General features: G+C 42.3%; 1 protein-coding gene across 13 annotated transcripts in view; it reads left to right on the top strand.

Moving 5' to 3' along the window:
- The window catches only part of EPB41L3 (erythrocyte membrane protein band 4.1 like 3), a 143,723-nt gene extending 123,097 nt beyond the window's left edge, over positions 1-20,626 (top strand). For 4 of the 13 annotated variants that reach the window (XM_029921901.1, XM_029921900.1, XM_029921905.1 and 1 more), the window contains 10 exons: positions 3,800-3,853; positions 6,521-6,556; positions 7,271-7,462; positions 14,741-14,863; positions 15,532-15,915; positions 16,727-16,858; positions 17,333-17,431; positions 17,823-17,903; positions 18,172-18,288; positions 19,494-20,626. In XM_029921901.1, coding sequence (XP_029777761.1) covers positions 3,800-3,853; positions 6,521-6,556; positions 7,271-7,462; positions 14,741-14,863; positions 15,532-15,915; positions 16,727-16,858; positions 17,333-17,431; positions 17,823-17,903; positions 18,172-18,282 — 1,212 coding nt within the window. In that variant the 3' untranslated portion in view covers positions 18,283-18,288; positions 19,494-20,626. Of the gene's footprint in view, positions 1-3,799; positions 3,854-6,520; positions 6,557-6,742; positions 6,809-7,270; positions 7,463-11,984; positions 12,060-12,432; positions 12,532-13,488; positions 14,224-14,740; positions 14,864-15,531; positions 15,916-16,726; positions 16,859-17,332; positions 17,432-17,822; positions 17,904-18,171; positions 18,289-19,493 lie in introns of all 13 variants that reach the window. The other 9 variants (XM_029921896.1, XM_029921898.1, XM_029921897.1 and 6 more) reach the window with 6 other exon arrangements.
- The last annotated feature ends 292 nt before the right edge of the window (positions 20,627-20,918 follow it).

Here is a 20,918-nt window from a genome sequence, read left to right as displayed (position 1 = left end):
TCAGACAGAGCACAGGGGAAAAGAACAGAAGCCGCCAACACAGGGCCCAGCTGCCACCCACCTGCCTGCCCACACCTTCCCCAGGCCCCTCCAGCTCTTCTGTTCTCATAAAGCGACGCTTTTTGTGGCAGGAGACAAGCCCAGTACTCCCAGCATTTAAAAAAAAAAAAAAAAAAGCCACAAAGTCAAAGCAACACTAAAAAAAAAAAAGAAAAATCTATTCAGTTTTCAGCTCAGCTAGAAATCATAATTTGAGGGGTGCCTGTGAGTATATAGAATGGCAAGGTCTGTGTCTATATTTAGTGATATTATGACTATTTCTTAGCAGCAGAAGGGAAAAAATGGAAATGGTCTCACAGATGTTTTAAATAAAAGTTGGCCCTTTGCAACCCTTTTCAGGGTCCTTAGGTAGTATGGCTTAGCTCCAAATATATATTTAATAGAAAACTAAATTTTCATCTGTGGAAAAGATTTTAAGAGAATGAATCCTAGCCTTTACTATCACTCTCATAGTGGCAATATTATCACATAAAATGGGACCAGAACATACAACGTAAGAACACAAGATTATCTCCACAGACCGTAGTGTGAGCCGGAGTCCAACCTGGATGTATATTTTGCCTTTAGCAATGGGGTTAGTCGCCGAGCTAACATAAACCAAAAAGATTGCCATCGTACGCTCTTCTGAATTCTAAATAACTGAATTTTTCTGTAGAAAACCACACAGATCTTGTGCCTAATCCAGGGTGTACATCTTGTTGTAATCAGTGCATGAAAATTAATGTTAAATTTGGGCATGTCTGCATTACATCAGCAAAACAAATCACAGCAGTTAACCGGCGCAAGCCAGGGACCACGTGACCGGAGCCTTCCTGCAGATAACTGTCCCTGTCCTTGCAAACCTCTGCGACTGCGAGCCAGCTCTGGCTGCCGTGGTCTTCTCAGCCCTCCTCTCCAGCCCGGGTCAGCCACGACAGCTCTCCTGACACAGGACTTCGCATGTGGCCATCTGTTCAGTGTCGTCTCTTAACCCCAAGTGTTAAGAGCAGTGCACTCCGGGTCAGGCTGAGCCAGAGGACTCCTATGTAGGTCATTCCATTTAAGGACAAAAAAAAAAAAAGCCATTTGTTTACATGGCCTGTTTTAGTCTGTAGACCTCGAGCATTTTGGCAGCTAAACTGGGTGATTTCATGCAGCATACGGTTCAGCTGTGTCAGATTCACTTTGCAAAATCACTAATGGCTGTAATTCTTTTCAAATAGTCTATCATCACTGCCTCAAGTTTTCATGTCTTGCAGTGGCTTAATTAGTTCCTGCCTTTCTCAAAAGTGAACCCCAATGGAGAAAAGGCATAATCACTTCAACTATAAAGCTTGTTGACCGACCGTTTTTTTTTCTTTGGTACCTTCAAGAATGGTCACAAAAAAGGGAACAGAATATTAACTCATTGGTCAAGAAACATGAGCTGAATGTAGTCCACCATACCGTAGATTGTAATTATGTGTTAACTTGTGAGGAATTTTTTTTCATAACGTGAAAAAGATTCAAATTTGGAGGAAAAATGAATAGATCAGCCGATTTTTCACATTTTAAGTTCTGTATACAGAGAATTATATGATAGTTTGTGACATGTTAACCTTTCATAGTTTTTGTTCAGTCACATAAAGAACAGTTGCTGTAAAAGCGGCTTTATTCAGCCTTCTTTTATTAACTATGCACTACTCAACATTTGTTGAATAGCTGACTATGCAGTCATTAAGAATCTAATGGACTTTAGATATGGCCTAAGCTATTTTTTTTGGTATAGCTAGAAAAAACAGTAGTAATAATTATGTAAGGTTATAATATGATACTAACATATAATATTAACATCAACGTATTACAGCTACAGGCACTTTTAGGTCTGCATGTGCCAGACATTATGTTGGATATTACATATCCAATCATATATCCAGTACCCACAATAATGGATATTACATATCCATTACCTGACACAGATAGGGCTGTTACTTTCTCCATTTTACTGGAAGGAAATCGGGATTAAAATATGAAACGTGTCCAGTGTGTCACAAATTTAAATAGCAAGGATTTGAGCTCACGTCAGTCTGACATCAGAGCCCGTACCCTTAACCATGACTCTAGTCTAAAGCCAAGAAGCCTTAGTAAATTTTAAAGCCATACGGGGAAGTATGTAGGAGAAGAAATACTTCCAAGCCCTTTGGAAGTGTTTCACAAAACTAGTCAACACAGGACACACAGGTCATTCTTATTTGTCCTTGAAACCCTAAGGCTTCTTTGAGTTAATCTGTACACTTGAACAATAACCCATCTCTCTCCTCCTAACTCAAATCAGCCTTTCCCTAGGCTGGCAGTTGGTGATGCCATGCTACTACCATAGCAATGACCACCCTTAAGAGAAAACTAATGGTCACCCCTCCCTCAGAAGGTGTTGCCAAGGCAGTCAGGTCATGAAAGCATGTCAGCACACGTTCTTTCCCAGACTCCTGGGAGGCGTGTTCTACTGAAGCATGGTGGCTGCCACCTTGGGCGCACATGCCAAACGTGACTTTTTAACGTGTTTTCTTTTAGGAATATACAAAATGACAGTGCCAAGAAGTCAGCCTAGCCAGAGTTAGGTCCATATGAACAACCCACTGCCCCCATGGTCCTTCCTGACATTACTTATTGTCAGGATTGAAGGATTATTTGAAGAGGCAGGTTCTGAAGCCTTCCACCCCCAGTTTTGATTTTTGTGTTCAAAATATTAATCGTTCATCTTTGCTCAAGGGAATTTGATTAATGATTAGCGGACATTTGTGGAGGGAAAGCCAGTTCATATTGTATTATGGCACTTAAGGGTCCCGTTTTCAATGGCGATGGCCCTCCTAGACGCCAGAGAAACATGTTTGTTTTAAATCATAAACCTCTATGAAACAGCTTAAAAACCAATCCTGAAATTGCTATTCTGATTCTCCCTTAAAAACTTAGGCTCTGTCAAATGCTGTGCTTTGTTTTATTTGTTTACAAGTAGATGTCTCTCTTTCTATTTTTTTTATTATAATTTGCTTCATTTGGATGGTTGTTTTGGAAAGAGATGTTTACATACATACCTTGATATACTTCTTTAAATTGGAGGAGGGTGGGGCAAAATAAACACTACATTTAGTCTATAAAAAAAAATTCTAACACTGCTACTTGAAAATTGAGTTCTATTTTTCACATATAAAACATATGCCTGTGAGTCACTGGCGTGTGTTTTTGTAATTAATAGGTAATGCAGACAGCCTGATGGTCATAAATGGGTGCAAATTATCAACAGGATATAAATGAGGGGCTGAAAGTCCAGTGACTATTACAGTAGCTTTTTATTTAAACTTACATTGTACTCTACCTTTCAAATGTGACCCATTACAAGAATAGAAAAGCAGATATAAACGTCAATTTTATTTGCATCAAACATTTTTAGGAGCTCTTTCTTGGGGGTTTAGTTAAAAGGGGAGGGAAAGAATGACGATTTAGTTTTCCCGAGACATGAAACCAGACAAGTCTGCTCAGCTAACGCAGCTCCTGCGGTTCCCGCGGGCTGCGCGCCTCTGGTCTTCCTCTGAGTCAGGCTCTGCTGAGAAAACCTGGCCTTCCTGTTGCTTTTGCTTGAACCTGCATTCTTGTGGGAAGGTGGTAGGACACTGATCACGTAGAGAGTGAACTGTGTGTCCCGTGCCATACCTTATTTGACCAAATGGGTTTGTTTTCTATTCCTGCCTTCCTCCCGGACCCCGGTCACTTCCGTGATCAATAGACCGACAGCGAGCGCACGGACACCGCGGCCGACGGGGAAACCACCGCCACTGAGGTTGGTATCGCACGGTTGCCTGGCGGAAGGGCCCTGTGCGGGCAGCTCTGCGCTCCGAATTCCGCATGTTAGCTTTTCCCTGGGAGCTAAGTCCTAACTTAGAAAGTAGGAAAATTAAATATATTCTACTGCCTAGACCAATGGTTCCTAAACTCTAGCCTGCATCAGGAGAGCCCTCTACAGAGCCCCGTCTTCACGGTTCTAGGTCAAGAAGGAGGTCTGGGGTGGGACTCGAGAATTTGCATTTCAGACAAGTTCCCAGGGATGTTGGCTCTGCCCATTTTAAGATCACATTTTGAGAACCCTTGGATAAACCAATAATACTTTTTAAAAAATGTATTCCCCCTTCCCAAATGAGAAGCTGTTTATGTGTGATAGCCATGATGGAGGAGGAGGAGGATTCACTATTAATTAGCTTATTTACTAGATACAGACATATTTTGAAATCTCTTAAATCCCAAATGGCAAACAATAATTATTAAAAGAATAATACTTCTCTTAACTTATTTTTGTAGACTGGATGGATACAACCTAGGTCACTTAAAAGAAATGGATTCTCTAAGGGAAAAAAATGAGCAAATTACTGTTAATACTTTATTTTTTATAAAATGATTACATTGAACAATGATAGGAAAGAGACTGTGCTGTTATTTATCCATTATAAATTCTTTAGGATACATTAAATTGTGTGCTATGTTGTTTTTTAAATCTTCTCTGCTAGTAATGAAAATTTCTATAAAACCCAGATCTGTAGTAATGGAAGCCAAGACATTCCTAAAGTGTTGGCAGAATTTTTTTCTTTTTTACTTTGTGATCATGTTTACTCTAAGTTTTCTTTTCCTTTCTTTTCTTTTTTTTTTTTTTTACATCATCCAGGTAGAACAGTCTTTTCTAGTTGAATATTCAGGAACTAAAAATGTAAATAGCATCTGTATAATTCTTAATTAAAAATATACTCAGGAAAACTTTTTAAAAAGGAGTTTTGATAAACTTTGTCCTTGGGAAATGCCAGAGTTTGATTCAGAGTTTAGAAATCATAATTTTTTAAGTTAAAAAAAAAATAGCACTGGCATTGAAAAAAAATATCGTCACTATATAGTAGGGGCACTTGGCTGTTAGAGCATGTGACTCTTGATCTTGAGGTCATGAGTTCAAGCCCTGCTTGGGCATAGAGCCTACTTTAAAAAAATTTTTTTTTAAATAATACTGTAAAACAACTATCCAAATTCTTTTAGGTGATCACATATAAATTTATTACGAGTTAATGATTTTCTGTGCCAAATATAACAAAATTACATCTTGATTTTATAAGAATTATTAGTTACATGTAGCTACATGTTAATACACTCAGTAAGCTCATTGTAATCTTAGTATGTGTCCTAAATGAAAAATATTATAATACTTTATAGCAGTTTTAAAGGTTGTTACATAACATTTGAAGCATGCAAACCCTGACCTGAGACAGGGGTAACTGTGAAGCTTAAAGATAAAACATCTGTGAACACATGCCACACTTGAGAATTAGTGTGTTGCCAGCACTGTGTTAGCGTTACCTGGGCGCTCAGCCTTTTTCAGCACTGTCCCTCCCTCCTCTCAGGAGCCAGATGGCAGTAGTGCAGGCTGAGGCTTGCTGGGCAGGCAGTCTTGCCCCATGAAGGAGGTACGGGGCGGAGGCCATGACAGACTGATTTGTGCAGGCCCTGCTCAGGCATCTCCCTGTTCTCACCTGTAATCACCCTGTGGACAGCTCCTGTAGCACAGAGCCCAGGCCCTGGGTCAGGTGCCCCCCACCCCCCAGGAGAGAGGCAGGCCTACTCCTGCCTGTCCACGTGCTGTGGCCTAGTTCCCCAGTTCCCGGCACTCGGATACCTGTCCAAGGATTAAACAGGTCCTCGAGATTAGAAATACAAGGATAATGAAGTGGCTTTTAGATAAATGTTGTGTTTTTAAAGAACATTTTAAAGAAATGATGGTAATGTTGATGGTAGGTGATTCTTTTTTTCAACTTCTTGACTTACACTATATCAGTTGTCTCCCTTACCAAATTTATTTTTTAATTACATGGGTTTAAGAAACTCAAGGTTCCAAGAAATTCTTTTTTTTGTTTTACTTTTTAGTATTTTTATTTTTTAATTAAATATATTTATTTAATTTGGGGGGAGTTCCAACAAATTCTTAAGTGAGGGGACCTCTATGTTAAAGTCTTTGAGCTTCTGTTCTCTGGCCTACAAGTTGGGGAACATAATAGCTAACCCCGTGAGATGATAAAGATTGATACATTCCAAGGGGGCACTCATTTTTGGGTGATCATAACCATTCTTGTGGATTTTAGTTTTAGTGGGGCTCCCCACACTTCCTGAACCATTTCCTAGTGTTCATTGAAGACAACTGACCAGGCCCCAGCTGTCACCTCTCATTTAATGTGTGTGTGCTGATCTCACTTAAAAGTCTCCAGGTTAAAGTATCAAAGACCCACCAGGCAAGGGATCGTTTACTTCTGTCTTCCATTCCATGTAAGAACGTGGTGGCTTGCACATAAGAGACGAGAGCCATTACAAGAGCAAACTAGCGCCCCCTTTTAGCGAGTTGATATAGACCGTAGTTCTGCAATCCTACAGTCAATTACATGGTAAGACTTTATTTCCCACTCTTTCTTGATGCTGGCAGTCGGACCAGGAGGAAGATGCAGAGCTCAAGGCACAGGTAGAAAATTAAAAAGAAACCAAAAGCAAAAACCAGTGTGTGATAAGTCATTGTCTGTCTATGGTGTTCAGTCTTCCAGCATGCTCCGTAGCCGGGGACCGTATTGTCGGTGCAGTGTGGAGGACAGCATTGGTTCCCGTGACTACTGTGTCCCTTACCTTTCCCTTTCTTCTCCACTTTTTTCAGAATAGTCTGATTAAGCGAATAAAGGGTGAAAATGTGTATGTCAAACATAGTAATCTTATGTTAGAGGTTGGTATTGGTATATACCAGTGCATGTTTTTGCGTGTTGACATTTCCTTTAGTGGCATACCCGTGGGCTCATACAGTGATGCATGAACCGTGTGCTCTCACCTGTGAATAAGTGGGGATACCTTCTCGACCTTCTCTGATTCCTTCCTCTCTCCTAGATATAGATTCCTTTTCCTGTGTGTGTGTATTTTAATTTTTTCTGGTTACGTGTGAATTACACTCTACGGTTTGCCTCTATAAAAACGCTTTTGATTTTTATGCTTGCGTGAACTAGATCTTTTTTTCCTTATCTTTTCCGTAGAAATACCACATTTTCACCAAAGTGCTTGTGGTAGTGTCATGAGCCTTGATCAGAATTTTTTTTTGACTACTAATGAGTTTGACATTATTAAAAAAAAACCACGCAGATAGGAAGGCAAATGTAAGACGTTGACTGTTGGATTCTTTATGTTCTGAATATAGGAGCTAGATAAAACTCAAGATGACCTGATGAAGCATCAAACCAATATTAGTGAGCTGAAAAGAACCTTTTTAGAAACCTCCACAGACACTGCCATCACAAATGAATGGGAAAAGAGGCTCTCTACCTCCCCAGTGCGACTAGCCGCCAGGCAGGAGGATGCACCCATGATCGAACCGCTCGTACCCGAAGAGGTCGGTATTGAGGCTCTGCGTCGCCATTGTCTTCTGTTCACCAGCCTTGCTTCTCTGCAGGGTCTTCGCCTGGGGGACGGAGTTGGCAGGCTTCGTAGTAGAGAGCCTTACCGGCTGTCTGCGCATGCCCTGAACTGACACGGTCAGGGCTGCAAAGTTTGAAAGGGTGGGGGGCTGAGGAGTGAGTAGTCAAGCCACAGGGTGCTTGGAGGGAACAGGGAGGCTCCGGGGAAGCACAGTGCATGCCAGTGGGTTTATTCCAACTGTAAACCTAGATTTCACAGCTGGGAGAAATTGACATACTGTCTTAATGAACTTTTTTTTTCCTGAAAATGCTTTTTCTGCTGCCTGTTAAGAAATGCTCTGAAACCTCATGAATGTTTCTCATCAGTTGCAAGAGGAGGTGTATGGAGATTGTCTCCTGTTTGAACACTCAACTGAAACTGACTGAATTTCAGCACCTCCTCGACTCTGGGGACGCTTTCAGGCTTTTTCCCTGATGCAATCAGGGTTTGATTGGATTTTGATTTTTGACTGATTTTTTAAAATATGCCTCGTTGGTTATTTTAATGGATTTATAATCCGTTTTTATTTGATTTTTAATAGAGCCCGTAGAACCCACAATTCCTTTTTAAGTAAGAGTCTTTCGTATTGAAAAGCTCTCTTTAAATATACTGCCAGATGTGAGGATCCGCTGACATGTCTTCTCGGCCTCCACTGTGGGACCCACACATGGCAGTGAGGCCACTGTCAGCTGTTAGACATCATCTTCCCTTCCCTGTCTTCCGAAAGAAGTAGTTTTGTAGGACAGTCTTTCTAGCATCACATTGATTAACTTCTTTCTTTTCAAGGCCCCTTTACTGTAAGACATTTGTCCAGAAAGCTGAGACAGAACAGAAGAAAATTAAAACTTAGGCTTTTATAGGAGAAAAATTCTTCAAATGGTAGTCTATGTGTGATGCTTAGCTCCTTGCAGTGAAAAGAAGAGTATAATTACAGTCGTTTTGATCATTTTCTAAGCTTCCCTTGGAAGCAGTTAAGAGTGACCACAGTCACTTTGTTCACGACAGTTCCAGTCCCAGCTAACAAGTGACAAGGCATATATCCATTTGAATTACGTTGAAAAGGGCCCTTGTATGCAGAGTAAGTGAAAAGTACTGTGGACGGAGTATTCCTGTACCATGACACATCAGTGTCGCTCAGATTACTTGAGTACCGTAGAGTAAGCTAGTCGTGGTGACTATATTCTACGAGTATTATGTATGTTTATTATAAAATGGGGATTTTATTGCCAGTGGTTTCAACTTTCAGATATTGAGTTAACAGCAGATAAGTAGCAAGGGTACCCCAAAGCAGCTCCTTATTAACTTGGAAAAATTGACAAGCCCATATCCAGGCCCCAGCACACACAGGAAGGAGAGATGTATGGTACGTGAAGGGTTCCAGGTGTGTCTTCTGCCCACACATCTTTCCCATGACAGCCTTTTATGATGCACCTAGGCTTAGTCCCTGCCACAGGTATATTCCCTCCTGGTCACTTGAATCCTGAGCATTTCCAAACCCCAACCAAAATGCGGTACCTGTTAGGGCTTATGCAGCGTCAGTACATCTTCGTTTTTAGTGTAGGTGGCAGTTTTATAGGCATGTAAGCTTCGCACAGCGGATCCTCCTTATTCACAGATTCCATATTTGCACATTCGCCTGCTCACTGAAGTTCACTGGAGCCCTAAAGTCAGTGGTAATGGCGCTTTCACGGGCCTCCGCAGGCAGCCACAGGGTGGTGAAAACTTGGAGTTTCTCACCGTGCACATTCCCAGCTTGGGTTGAACAAGGCAGTGCTCTGCCTTGTTTCTGTTCTCATACTGTAAACAAATGCACTTTCTCCTGCCTATTTAGTGCTGCATTTTTGACGGTGATTTTGCCGTTTAATATGACCCCCCCCCCCACAGTACTGAACTGCTAGCTAGTGTTCTGAAGCACAAGAAGGCTGTCGCGTGCCTTTTGGGAAAATGCATGTGTTAAGAAAAGTTTCCTTCGGCAACATGTGATAGTGCTGTTGACGGTGAGTTCATGTTAATGGATCAGAAATATGTATTAAATAAGGCATCTTGAAATAAAAACACATAGAAGACAAGGTTATGTATTGAGCAGTTGACAGTATGATGACCAGAAGCTCACAGAAGCCTTAACCATGTATTTCCCATAAAGCCAGTGGTTCAGTATTCACTAATGCAACGTTCATGGTGATTTCATTGAACATAATTATGATGAATAACTAGAATCGACTCTATTTGTGCATTTGCTTGCTTGCTGGTCCAGCTCTACTCTTGCTACTCAGGTCCTACATGGGCCTCGATTTGGGCCAAAAATAACAACAACAAAAAACCATTCGCCATGATCATCTGTTTATAGATAGTGAGAGTTATCTTCATTCTCTGAATCTGACTTCTGTGACCCGGGCTTTGGAGTTAACTCTAAGTGCACATTAAAATTACCTACAGAAAAAATTTTAAAATACTGATGCCAGGGATCTATTCAGTCAGAGTCTGGGGGCCCCTAGCTGGTTCAGTTGGTGGAGTATACAACTCTTGGATCTCAAGGTCGTGAGTTCAAGCCCTGCTTGGGGCGTGGAGCCTACTTTTATAAAAAGCAGGGAGGATCCGAATCTGATTTAGTTAGTCTGAGCTGCATCCCCACGTGCTGCTATTATTTAAAACCTCTCCACATAATTCTAACGTACAGCCCCATTTGAACCCTGGCCTAGGGAGAAATGAGGGTTATGGCACTATAGAAATCCCTAATCCCCTGAAAGTAAGTAACACGTCTGTACATTGTGCACACCAGTAAAGGCCTTATTTCCCAATTATGATATAGCAATGAATGTTTAAGTAATGAAACAAAATGTTTGGGGTACAGAGCTGACTCTGTTCTGACCCATATTAAAAGTAAACATTTTGATTCTTTTTTCACTGGCATCTCTTCATGTGTCTGTAGCCAAACTGAATTGGGGTTGACCATAAAAATAGGATTTTATTTTAAGATCTATCCCCTTTTCTTAGTGGACATACACCATCCCGAACTCAGACAATGTTGATACATTCAACTGAAGACAAAGATATTTTGAAATTAGTTGATGTCAGATAACAGGAAATTCTGGAAACTACTGTTTTCCTGCTATTATTGGTTTTTTTCAGGCTTTCATTTTAGGAATAATCTTTAGTTCGGTGTTTATAATTAGAGGCTTAGCAGTGGTGTTCTGAAAAGTACCTATAATTGTGACCTTTCCTTCCTGTTTCTTATTTCTCTATGAAAAAAGGCTTCAATTTAAGGCAAAACAAAACAAAAATCCATATTTAATGGTTCCACATAGAACATTTTGTCTTTTCCAATACCTTTTTCCAAAGTGAGGCAGGCGAGGGACTTTTTCTTCCCCTTTGAAAATCTCTTACTTGTTCCTCATCGAAAGGGGGCATAGGAGAACGATGCTATCACAGTCTTTTAGTAGGTCCTCCAGAAGACTATTCCAAATGTTCCCTTAGAATCCTTACGGGCAAACTATTAAATGTAGTACTGATAGATCTGTACCCACGTAGGAATGTTAAATAGCTCTCACTGAATTCTACTGTTTACAACAACAGGATTTACTGTACAAGCTCTGTTCTCCTAGAAACCTTGAACTTTCTGGTACTATGTTTTAGATTACTCTTCCTAAATACCCTTTCTCTCACTGCTCCACGGAGTAGTATATGCTATGCATAGAAATAGGCTCGGTGGCTAATCCTTTGCCACTTGAATTATTCCTACTAATACTAAAGAAAGGAACAAAAAGTAGATAAAAGGAAAAAAGCTAGTTACTAACATGACATGGCCACTTCAACATTTCTTAATGGTACAGGTTAAAGAAAGCAAGATCTGAAGTACTTACTCTTTACCGAGATATTTTGAAATGGACTTTTTAAAGTCACTCACCATCTTACAGAAGTTCAAGTAAAGCTGTAACTTTTGAGTACACTTTGTTTATTCATGGAATAGTTAAGAAAGCAATCTCGATCTGACTGGGTTTGCTCAGGGTTAGTAGCTGATGCAGTGGCCCATGTTCATTCCCTTGCCCGGCATTAAGCAGGATTTATCCCACGTAGGAGCAAGGATTTTTGTTCCTCGCTTAATTTTTTTTTAATCTTAACTTTTCTGTCACTCCTCACCTCTGCAGTTTTGCAGAGGACTGACCTAGATACTGTCCAAAGGCCAAGGAACTCTTGCTCATACGTGTTTTGTGTTTGTAGAACTGGAAAACATGTGAGTCCTACACTAGGGTTTCATAAAATGTTACTTTTTGGAAATAATTATTAGACTAGGAGATGGCTTCGGACCATTTTTTCAAATTCATAAACAATACACTTTTTCAGAAAGAGATGAATGACTATGATATGTATAACACAATGGAAGAATTCTCTTTCTAACTTACCTTTTCTGGAAACTGTCTACTTCCTCTTCTCCAACCCAACCCCCTTTATTCAAACAGACCAAAGAAGAAAGAGAAATTTCTGAGAAAGTTATATTTTTGCAGCAAGAAAGCTCTCCATTCCTTGAGTCTCAGGTAAAAAACAAACATAAAGGAATTTCCCAAAAGGAAATTCTCTTCAAATTTCAGTGTCATTAAAATGTCTTTAGTTTTTATTTTCATTTTTAACTTTACCTTGCTTAAAACTCTAAGGTACGTATATCATTTTTGCTTAGATTCTGGGGAGGGAAAAGGAATTTTCTTATGATTTTAGTTATCAGCCATCATTCCTTTATGGCTTTTGTGCCTAGGTGATTATATCTGTGCATGGTCGGTGAAGCATTATAATTATGCTTTCTAATGATATTATTGGGACTTCTTACTGTCTGCTTTACCCATAGAGTGATACTAATTTAGATGAGCTTGACGGATGTTGAAAATTCTGAACTTTTATTGGTTTTCCCACTAGCCGAGTATGATAAAGAAAATGCAGGAAGGAGACTCTGCGGGCTCTGTGGTTGCCTCTCGTCAAATCATTTTCCAGAAAACTGTCCCATCGACCCTAGAGGTTATTTTTCAATTCATTTCATTTCATACAGCACCAACATGTAGACGGATCTATAATTTTTTTTTCTTAAGGCACACTTATTTCTAGGTTCAAGTTTTCAGAGTAAGATACGCATCAAAGTAGGAAACACCGTAGTTTAAAATGTAAACCGAGGCACTCATCTGCCCCTGGTTTGGTTTCTCTTCTCTGTGCTCTGTAAGACTAGCCAACCGCCTGGTCTCATCCTTTTAGCCTTCTCAGACAGCAGCCTCTTAGCTTTCATTTCTTCTGTCCTATTGGAACTAAGACTAAGGAAAGTGGCCACGAAACTACTCACACCATGAGCTTGAACTGTACCTAAGATCGGGCCACCATGACCTATTTATTTATAAGAGGCCCCAACAGTGCCCCCAACGATAGTGCCTTGACCACAGGCATACTCAGTATTTATTGCATAGTAAGCGCTATGGGAGAGTTGGTCTCTTATATAAGAAACTATAATTTACCAACATGAAAAACGATACTCACAGACATTTGTGTAATGCTGGCAACTTCTTTGTGAAAACAGCAGATATGAAGTACAGTGTTCTAGTTACCATGGGAAACTGTCTTTGTGTGTCCACACGAGCTAAATAACTTGTATAACACTTTCACTAACATCATTTAATCTTGAAATATGAAAGGATTTGACGTTTAACATAAGGTCCGATATGTTCTTACAAAAATCTACCACCAAGTTATGCTCCTATTGAAAGAAATCTGAAATTACAACTCTACGTGCAGACTGTATTCCAAGGTGAAGGTTAGAGTTTGTAAGTTTTGGATAAGAAGAGATTTGCAATCAGAGTTACTAGGTAGGAACACCAGTCCTGTGCAGTCACACCACAATGTAGCTTTTGCCCTGGTTTCTTAAAGGATTCTTATTTTAGAAATGAGACCATCAGCATTTCTAATTTAGCTTTTATATTTCAAATATAGGGCACAGAGGATTGGGTTATTGTAGACAAAGTACCCACTGAGGTAGTTGATGGTGATTCGAAAAAGACTGTGACTTACAAGGTGGTGACCGTGAGCAGTAGAACTGGTGACATCCCTGCCGATCTGTTAAGATCTGGTGCATTGGAAATGCAGAGCTTCGATGACTTGGCCTGGGAGATGCAACTGAAAGGAGAAAGCAAACAGAAAATATACACTCTAGGAAAATCCTACGACACTGTATCTGGCAAGATCGTAACCATGACTGGAAAGGCCAAGGAGGGAGAGAAGACAGTGCAGCCCTGCGGTCTGGAAGCTTTTCAGAAAGCAGACAGAGGGTTGGCAGAGTCTGTGAAGATCATCCCGGTCACGGCTGATTACGAGGTCCTGGACATTGTCCCCGATGAGAAATCCAGCAGAGGCCCCGAGGTGCACACCCCCAAGCGGAAACTGTCCGAATCCCTGGCTCCCATCAGGGAAGCCGATTCCCGGCGGCCGAGCCCTGAAGAGGACGAGCTCCAGAGAGCCCCCGGCCTGGGCCGGGATGCAGCACCCCACGCGGGCCCGGATGGCGTGCGCCCGGCCAGGACTGAGCCAGCGCCGGAGGGCGAGGTCTTGAAAGTGGGGCTCTTTGGTCCCAGGCGGAAGAGCCTGTCCGAGTGGAGATACTCGCAGGAACCGGCCTTCACCGTGGCCACTGCTCATTATGTTACCGAGTCCACCTCATCCCGAGTTGTGGTAACCAGTGCCTTTCCTTTGGGCCACCGTTTCAGATTCCAGCATGACGTTTTTTTGAGGCAGCGCCCTTCCACCCTAAACTTTTCTGTTCCTCTCGCTGTTTGGCTTTTTGTTGAGAGCAGCCAACCCAAGCTTTTTAAGTTTTGTCATGGTTTAGATCAACACCGCAGTCCAACGTAAGCGTTAAAACACTTTCCGTTTTATTTCCAGCTCCCCGATCCTGAGATGTGGTAGTGCTGCTGTGGCTTGCAATGAAGGGAAAATGATCTGCTTAAACCAGCACTGCCCATGTCCTAATAACTCTCTGCTTTACCAAACAAGAGCTCATGGTCACCTCAATTTGCTATTTTATTTCCCATTCTTTTCTGTTTCCCAACTTTATCTGGTAGATTCCCTCCTTTCGCCTCCCTCCTCCCACCTTCCTCCCTTACAGTTCTGTCTAACCGGCTGTGAATGTGAATGTGCCCGCCTGTTCTTCTGTCTCTGTGCTTGACTGTCCGTTTCTTTGTTCACCCAGACCAAACAGTCTTCTGCCGAAAAGCTCATGGATGGCTCTGAAATCTTCAGTTTACTAGATTCTGCGAGAAAACCAACAGAATTCATAGGAGGGGTTACTTCTACTTCTCAAAGCTGGGTTCAGGTGGCCAATTGCTTCCTCCTGGGTGTTCCTGGCTCCGCCCCTCAGCCTTTCCTTATGCCTCTTGGCTGTGCACGCGCGTGTTGCATCCCAGTGCACGCGCACGGGTGTTACGTGCTAGCCGCTTTGCCTTAAACACCTCTGAGGTGTCCTTGATTATTTTCTGTTGTGCCTGCCCAGCGTAGCTGTCCTGTGCCTGTAGTTTCACCACGAAAACACACCTCTGATATTCCAAAAGCAATCAGGTTGAGAAATTGTGATTGCATTTAACACTTTAAGCATTTGATGCTCTCTGTTAGGTCTAAGAAAGCTGCCAGAGTCTGTGGGTGTGGGCTCCAACGCTTTCGTTTTGTTTTGTCTTAATTGCATTTTATACTGCATCTCGTTTCTTTTGGGCTCTCCGGACATAGCAGCATAGGCTTGGGGGCGTGTGTGTGTGTGCGCGCGCGCGCGCGTGTGTGTGTGTCAAGATAGGGAGGGAGCACGCATGCATCAGAGATGATGGCAGGAGGAATGAAAGCCAATTGATAGTTTCTGTAAGCATTTCTGGGCATGAGCATTTGACGCCGGCTTTAGGCAGCCTGGTGAGTGGCTGCTTTTGTTTTTATTTTGTTTTTTTGACTCTTGGTTTATGGAGAGTCCCACTGACACTGTAATGTCTTCCCATGCAGAAAACGGAAACCAAGACGGGGCCCAGCAAAACAGAGACGGAAGCAAGCCAGCACCCTGAGCCACTTAGCACCGAGAAGGTTGTGCAGGAAACCGTGTTGGTGGAGGAAAGACATGTCATGAATGTGCATGCGAGTGGGGATGCTTCTTATGCGGCTGGAGAGGATGTGGATGCTGCGGCACAGGCAGCATCTGCTGATGCTTCTGGCTTGAAAGGGAAGGAGGGCTCTGCTCTGACAGAGGGGGCTAAAGAGGAAAAGGGGGAGGTGGCCGGCACAGCTGTCCTCGAACAGGAAGGAACGGCCACTGTTTCCCATGAGTCAGAGGAGGAGCAGAGTGCAGCCGTCCACGTTTCTGAAACCTGGGAACAAAAACCTCATTTCGAGGTAACTAGTAGTTGATGTTACTTTCAGCACCAATGTAAAACTGATATGTATGGGAGTCCCCGAAATTTAGTTACAGATAAAGGTGGAGGAGCTAAGTTGAATTTTTGACCTTTTCCAAGTGCAGTTTGTTTCTCCTCTTATTTCCCTCTTGCATGGCAATCTCAGGGGTCTCCATGCTGGCTTCCATCATTGGGGTCACTTTTACACACATCTGATGATTATTGATAATGTGCAGTTCCAGGAAATGGTTTCTACCTTCACTGTAATTACTATAATTGGCATTAAACTTGGGGAGTGCATGGCCAGCCAAGAGCGTTGAGCATTTGATAAATTTCCTTTTTTGATCAGTGTACTTACCCAGAAACCGTGCTTGCCCCAGTACCAAATGCCAGAACTTTGTTCTTTATCTCTCTGAGAGTCCTGAAGTATATGCTGTTGGAGGCAGAAACAATAATGTCTTAGCATCCATTCCTCCCTTCTAAGAAGTTATTAAACAGAAGGCTGATTTATTACTTTTGATCTACTTATGCAGTAAAAGAAGGGGAACATAAAAATAGTGTCTTAAATATTGCCTTCAAAGTGCTTTCCTTTACCTGGAACATCCCATGTAAAAAAAAAAAAAGTAATTCTGGAAGATTGACATCTGATGTCTGCCTCATTCCTCAACGTACCCTCCCCATGTAATCCATAAACATTTACCTCATACTCACCTGTGCTTATACGTATCCACCGAGAAGGAAGGGGGGAAACAATAAAATTATGCCTTTGTGCAAACTGTAACAGCCACTCTACCTACTTCCTGTTGGTACAGTCATCAACTGTGAAGACAGAAACCATCAGCTTTGGCAGTGTTTCACCAGGAGGAGTAAAGCCAGAAATTTCTACCAAGGAAGTGCCAGTAGTTCACACAGAAACAAAAACCATAACGTATGAATCATCACAGGTAAGACCGTCTATAAGGACCAGAGCCCCCGTACCTTGTTTTGGTCCTTTCCTGGCTGACTGCATTTAAGTATAAGTACATGACATTTAACCAGCCAAGCTGTGTCTATCAGGAGCGGTAATGGTTATAAGCATGATTTTATTACCAAGCAAAAAAGCATCAGGTGACTTTAAGCCAGTCTTCGTATATCTCAAAATGTAGAATGAGGCTCAGGCACCTATTTCCACAGCCACAGATCGGGAAAAATAGCAGCTCAGGCAGACACGACTCACCTTTCTGAAGTCCCACTTTTTAAACGACGGTTCACTCTGGCTGTGTTGGGTTGTGTTGTGCCCATCGCCGGAGCTCCCGTGTGCTGCCTGAAGAGCACGGTGGTTGTGGGAGAGAAGTCCGTCGTCGTAGGGCCCTGACCTGACACAGCAAACCTCTAGAGAGGTAAGTATTTGAGTGTGGTGTCCGTTCTTGATTGTGCAGGTCGATCCTGGCGCTGACCTGGAGCCAGGTGTGCTGATGAGCGCGCAGACGATCACATCTGAAACCACCAGTACCACGACCACTACCCACATCACCAAAGTAAGTGGGGTGGGCCTTCACACAGAACTTCTTCTCGGTGGGGCTGCACAGGCCCAGAGTTCTGTGAGCATCAGGAAGCCCGCGTTAGAGCTCTCTCCCCCCATCTGGGCCAGTTGTCCTCATGTGCTAGTCTCTGGTTAGGAATATGCGCTCTGATACCCTTTGCTTAACACAGAACTCCAGTGCTAAGCGCATGATAAGTGTTCCAGTGAACTGTGTTCCAGGCTCGCTTCTGAAATTAACGATTTTAAGTAATTGCCAAAGAACTGTTTCAGTTCTTAGTGAATGATGTCATTTAAAACTCCGTTAGCATTTTCTGCTAATTTCCCCCATTGAACAGTGACTGTTCCTCTGAGCGGGTCAATTTATGACACTTGCCTGTCCCTCGCAGACTGTGAAAGGAGGCATTTCAGAGACGAGGATTGAGAAGCGAATAGTCATCACGGGAGATGCGGACATTGATCATGATCAGGTAGTGTGCACAAGAGGGTAAATACCCTGGCTGAGAAACAGAGGGGTCAGCCTTACTCTTCCCAGTGTTGTCCTTCTAGTCCATCATGCAGTCTAAACCGTTTTCGGAATTAACTTTTCAGTATGCAGTGTATAATTCCTTCTGCAATCATTGTACCTCATTTGTAAATGACGTAGATAGATCTTGCTCATAAGTCTCCACCTTGCTACTGATCGTGCATGTTCCACCCCCTTTTTGTCTTTGCCCTTCTGTGATTTCCTGGGGATAGGCTCTGGCTCAGGCAATTAAAGAGGCCAAAGAGCAGCACCCTGACATGTCAGTGACCAAAGTAGTGGTCCATAAAGAGACCGAGATCACGCCGGAAGATGGAGAGGATTGACCCCAGGTAAGAGGCGACACTGATTCTCTAGACCTGGTCTTGGCTGGCATGTAGCATGGGACACCTCCCCCTCTCCTTCCCCTGCCTCCTCCTCCTCTTTCTTTCTTCTCTCACTGGCATTTTGCAGTGCTGCTCACCAAGGGGATGGAGATTTAGTTTCCAGGTGCTGGTTTGTTTCAGATTTGGGGGCTCCATAATATGGACGTTTTGCATACTCTGCCAGTTAGAGGATCAAGAAAGCAGCAGTCTTTGCTTGCATGCCCTCACTGGTGTTTCCTTTTCATCCATGCCCTGTACTCTTCATGATCCAAATTCAAAAGGTCAAAACTGATTTCACCTGCCATGTGGCCTAATCAGAACTAAGGCCGTTTCATTCTGAAAGGTACAATTTGTGTGTTCCAGATACTCGGGAAATAAAATGTGCCTCTTTCTCCTTTGGACAGCACCTTTACTTCATTCATTGTAAGCTTTCTCTGCAGATGTGTTTGGTGATACTCCTAGTTATGCTCTTATTTTTGTGTTGTTTCTTCATTTGAAACCCGGGCACTGACTTCCATGTCGGATGTCTTATATTTTCTGTATTCTTTGGGATGATTTTTCGCTGCTTAGTATAGCATCGTGTCTCAGGAGGAGGCAAAAATGCAGTCTTGTGTCCCTGCTTTTCTGCAGAACCTGTGTGCATGCCTTTTCAATGGCTGTTTGGCTCACGTCATGAGCAGATCACATCTTGTGTGTGCGCACAGACGGCTTACACACACTAACCGGCCATGCAAGGACTCCCGGGCCCCAGGCATCCCTAGAAGGCTCGGAATGCCGAATGCAACGGTTGCCCTACTTGCTCTCTTGCTTATGTGATAGAAGTGTCTCGAACCCTTTACATGCATAAATGAAATCGGGAGTTCTCTACCACTGCTTTAAGGCATACGGATCGATGCGTGGCCTCTCATAGGGGATAATGTGAAAGTCACTCGTGACGTTCAAATGATATAATTGGGAAGACGGAGCAGAAAAAGGTCTCTTCAGTGAGACCCCACCACGCGGGCGATGCCGTGGTTATTGAAGAGAATGCATGCCAGTGACTCCGCTGGTGTTTTCCAGTATCTTGACCAAAAGTGCATTTCATAACCTGCAACGTACATTTTCTGTGGCCTGCATCTGAGGAAGTCTCAGGTGTTTTCCAACGAGTAACTGGTCAAATCTCTTTCCTACAGGACTAACTTAGCCAGCACATGAATCCAGTCATGCAAACCATTAGGAAAACCACAGCCTATATGGAGTTCCCTCTTCTAACCCAACTGACTTGTATCTGCCCATGGACACTTTCAATCCGGAAGAACTGACCTTGACCATGAATAAAGACACCGGCAGAGAGATCGTCCCATAATAAAACAATCCGAATCAGTATCACGAAACTGATATTGCATGAAGCAACGATAAAATTACAAAAAGAGTAGCATTTTTAATTTCCTCCAAGTGTCTAAGTTTTCAGCTATACCTGCACGTTCATAACCAACAATATAAACCGTGATCTCATGTAACACATAAACAATCCATGCCTTTCATAGTTTATCAAAGTCTCAACGAAATTGCAGTTTCTTAGGTGACAGATCTTTTGTTTACAGACAGATGAAGATGACCCTAAAATGCTAGAAGCTGTCTAAGTCCAATGTGTCAGGTTTATTCCAGATTAGATGTGCCAATAACCGAGTTTATTCAGTAAACAACTTGGATCTTGTACTTGTTTCCCCTTGTTTTATTACTCTCGCCCGCGAACAGCAACGACTCCCGATCGTCTGGAAATATTCAATGCTTACGATCCTGCTTTGTGTATCTGATTTAATCCGTTACAAGGTAGTACTGATTTTAGCATATTAATGTGAAACTTCTTCCTCGTTCGCTTTGGTCTGCGTCCAAACCGGAAAGCTTCCGAGAGTTCGCTGACAAGTCCTAAGTATGTAAATTGTCATTATTTGGGGGAAGAAAACCTCTGTTTTTGTTAGTTTACAATACTATGAAATTGCACTCCAGAAAAACCTATTGGGCTTCTGTTGCTTTGTTTTCTTTCTTCGTTCCTTCTTCCTCGTGTTTTCCTAAGTTGATTTTTTTCTTTTACTTGAGAAAAGGTGTTTTATTTTCAAATCTGGTCCATATTTACAATCTAGTTCAGAGCCAAGCCTTAAATTGTACAGAATTTCCACTGTAATTAAAGTATTTAGTGTTTAGTTATAAATAGCCTTCAAAAAAATATATTCTCCATTACACTGTCAACTGCATCACTCAGCCCATCGTGAAAGTATGTTTCTGCATAGCAAAATAAAACTGGCAAATGCATTTAAAGCTCTAATTCTCCGTGTGTGATGATTTCAGTGCCCTGTGTGTCTGTCCAACAGGTAGCATGCGCAGGACCTCAAAGCCTGCTTCATCTGCATGATAGGGAGCTGGTCTTTTTCCAGGACCAAAGGTGTATGGGGTGGCACAGTGTATGGACTCTCCCAGGTATCGAAGATGGGAAAATACATACACATAAATGTTTGGTTGCCTATGACAGCCTTAACAAGTACAGCTAGCTACCGCACAATCTCATTTTCAAAGTTTTAGGATTTTTATAAGAAAAGAGGCTCTTCTATAAACCCCAG

This window comes from Suricata suricatta, chromosome 14 (assembly GCF_006229205.1).
Source record: "Suricata suricatta isolate VVHF042 chromosome 14, meerkat_22Aug2017_6uvM2_HiC, whole genome shotgun sequence".
Taxonomy (NCBI): Eukaryota; Metazoa; Chordata; class Mammalia; order Carnivora; family Herpestidae; genus Suricata; species Suricata suricatta.
The sequence above is the reverse complement of the archived record's forward strand: the minus strand, read 5'-3'. Positions and strand labels throughout refer to the sequence as shown.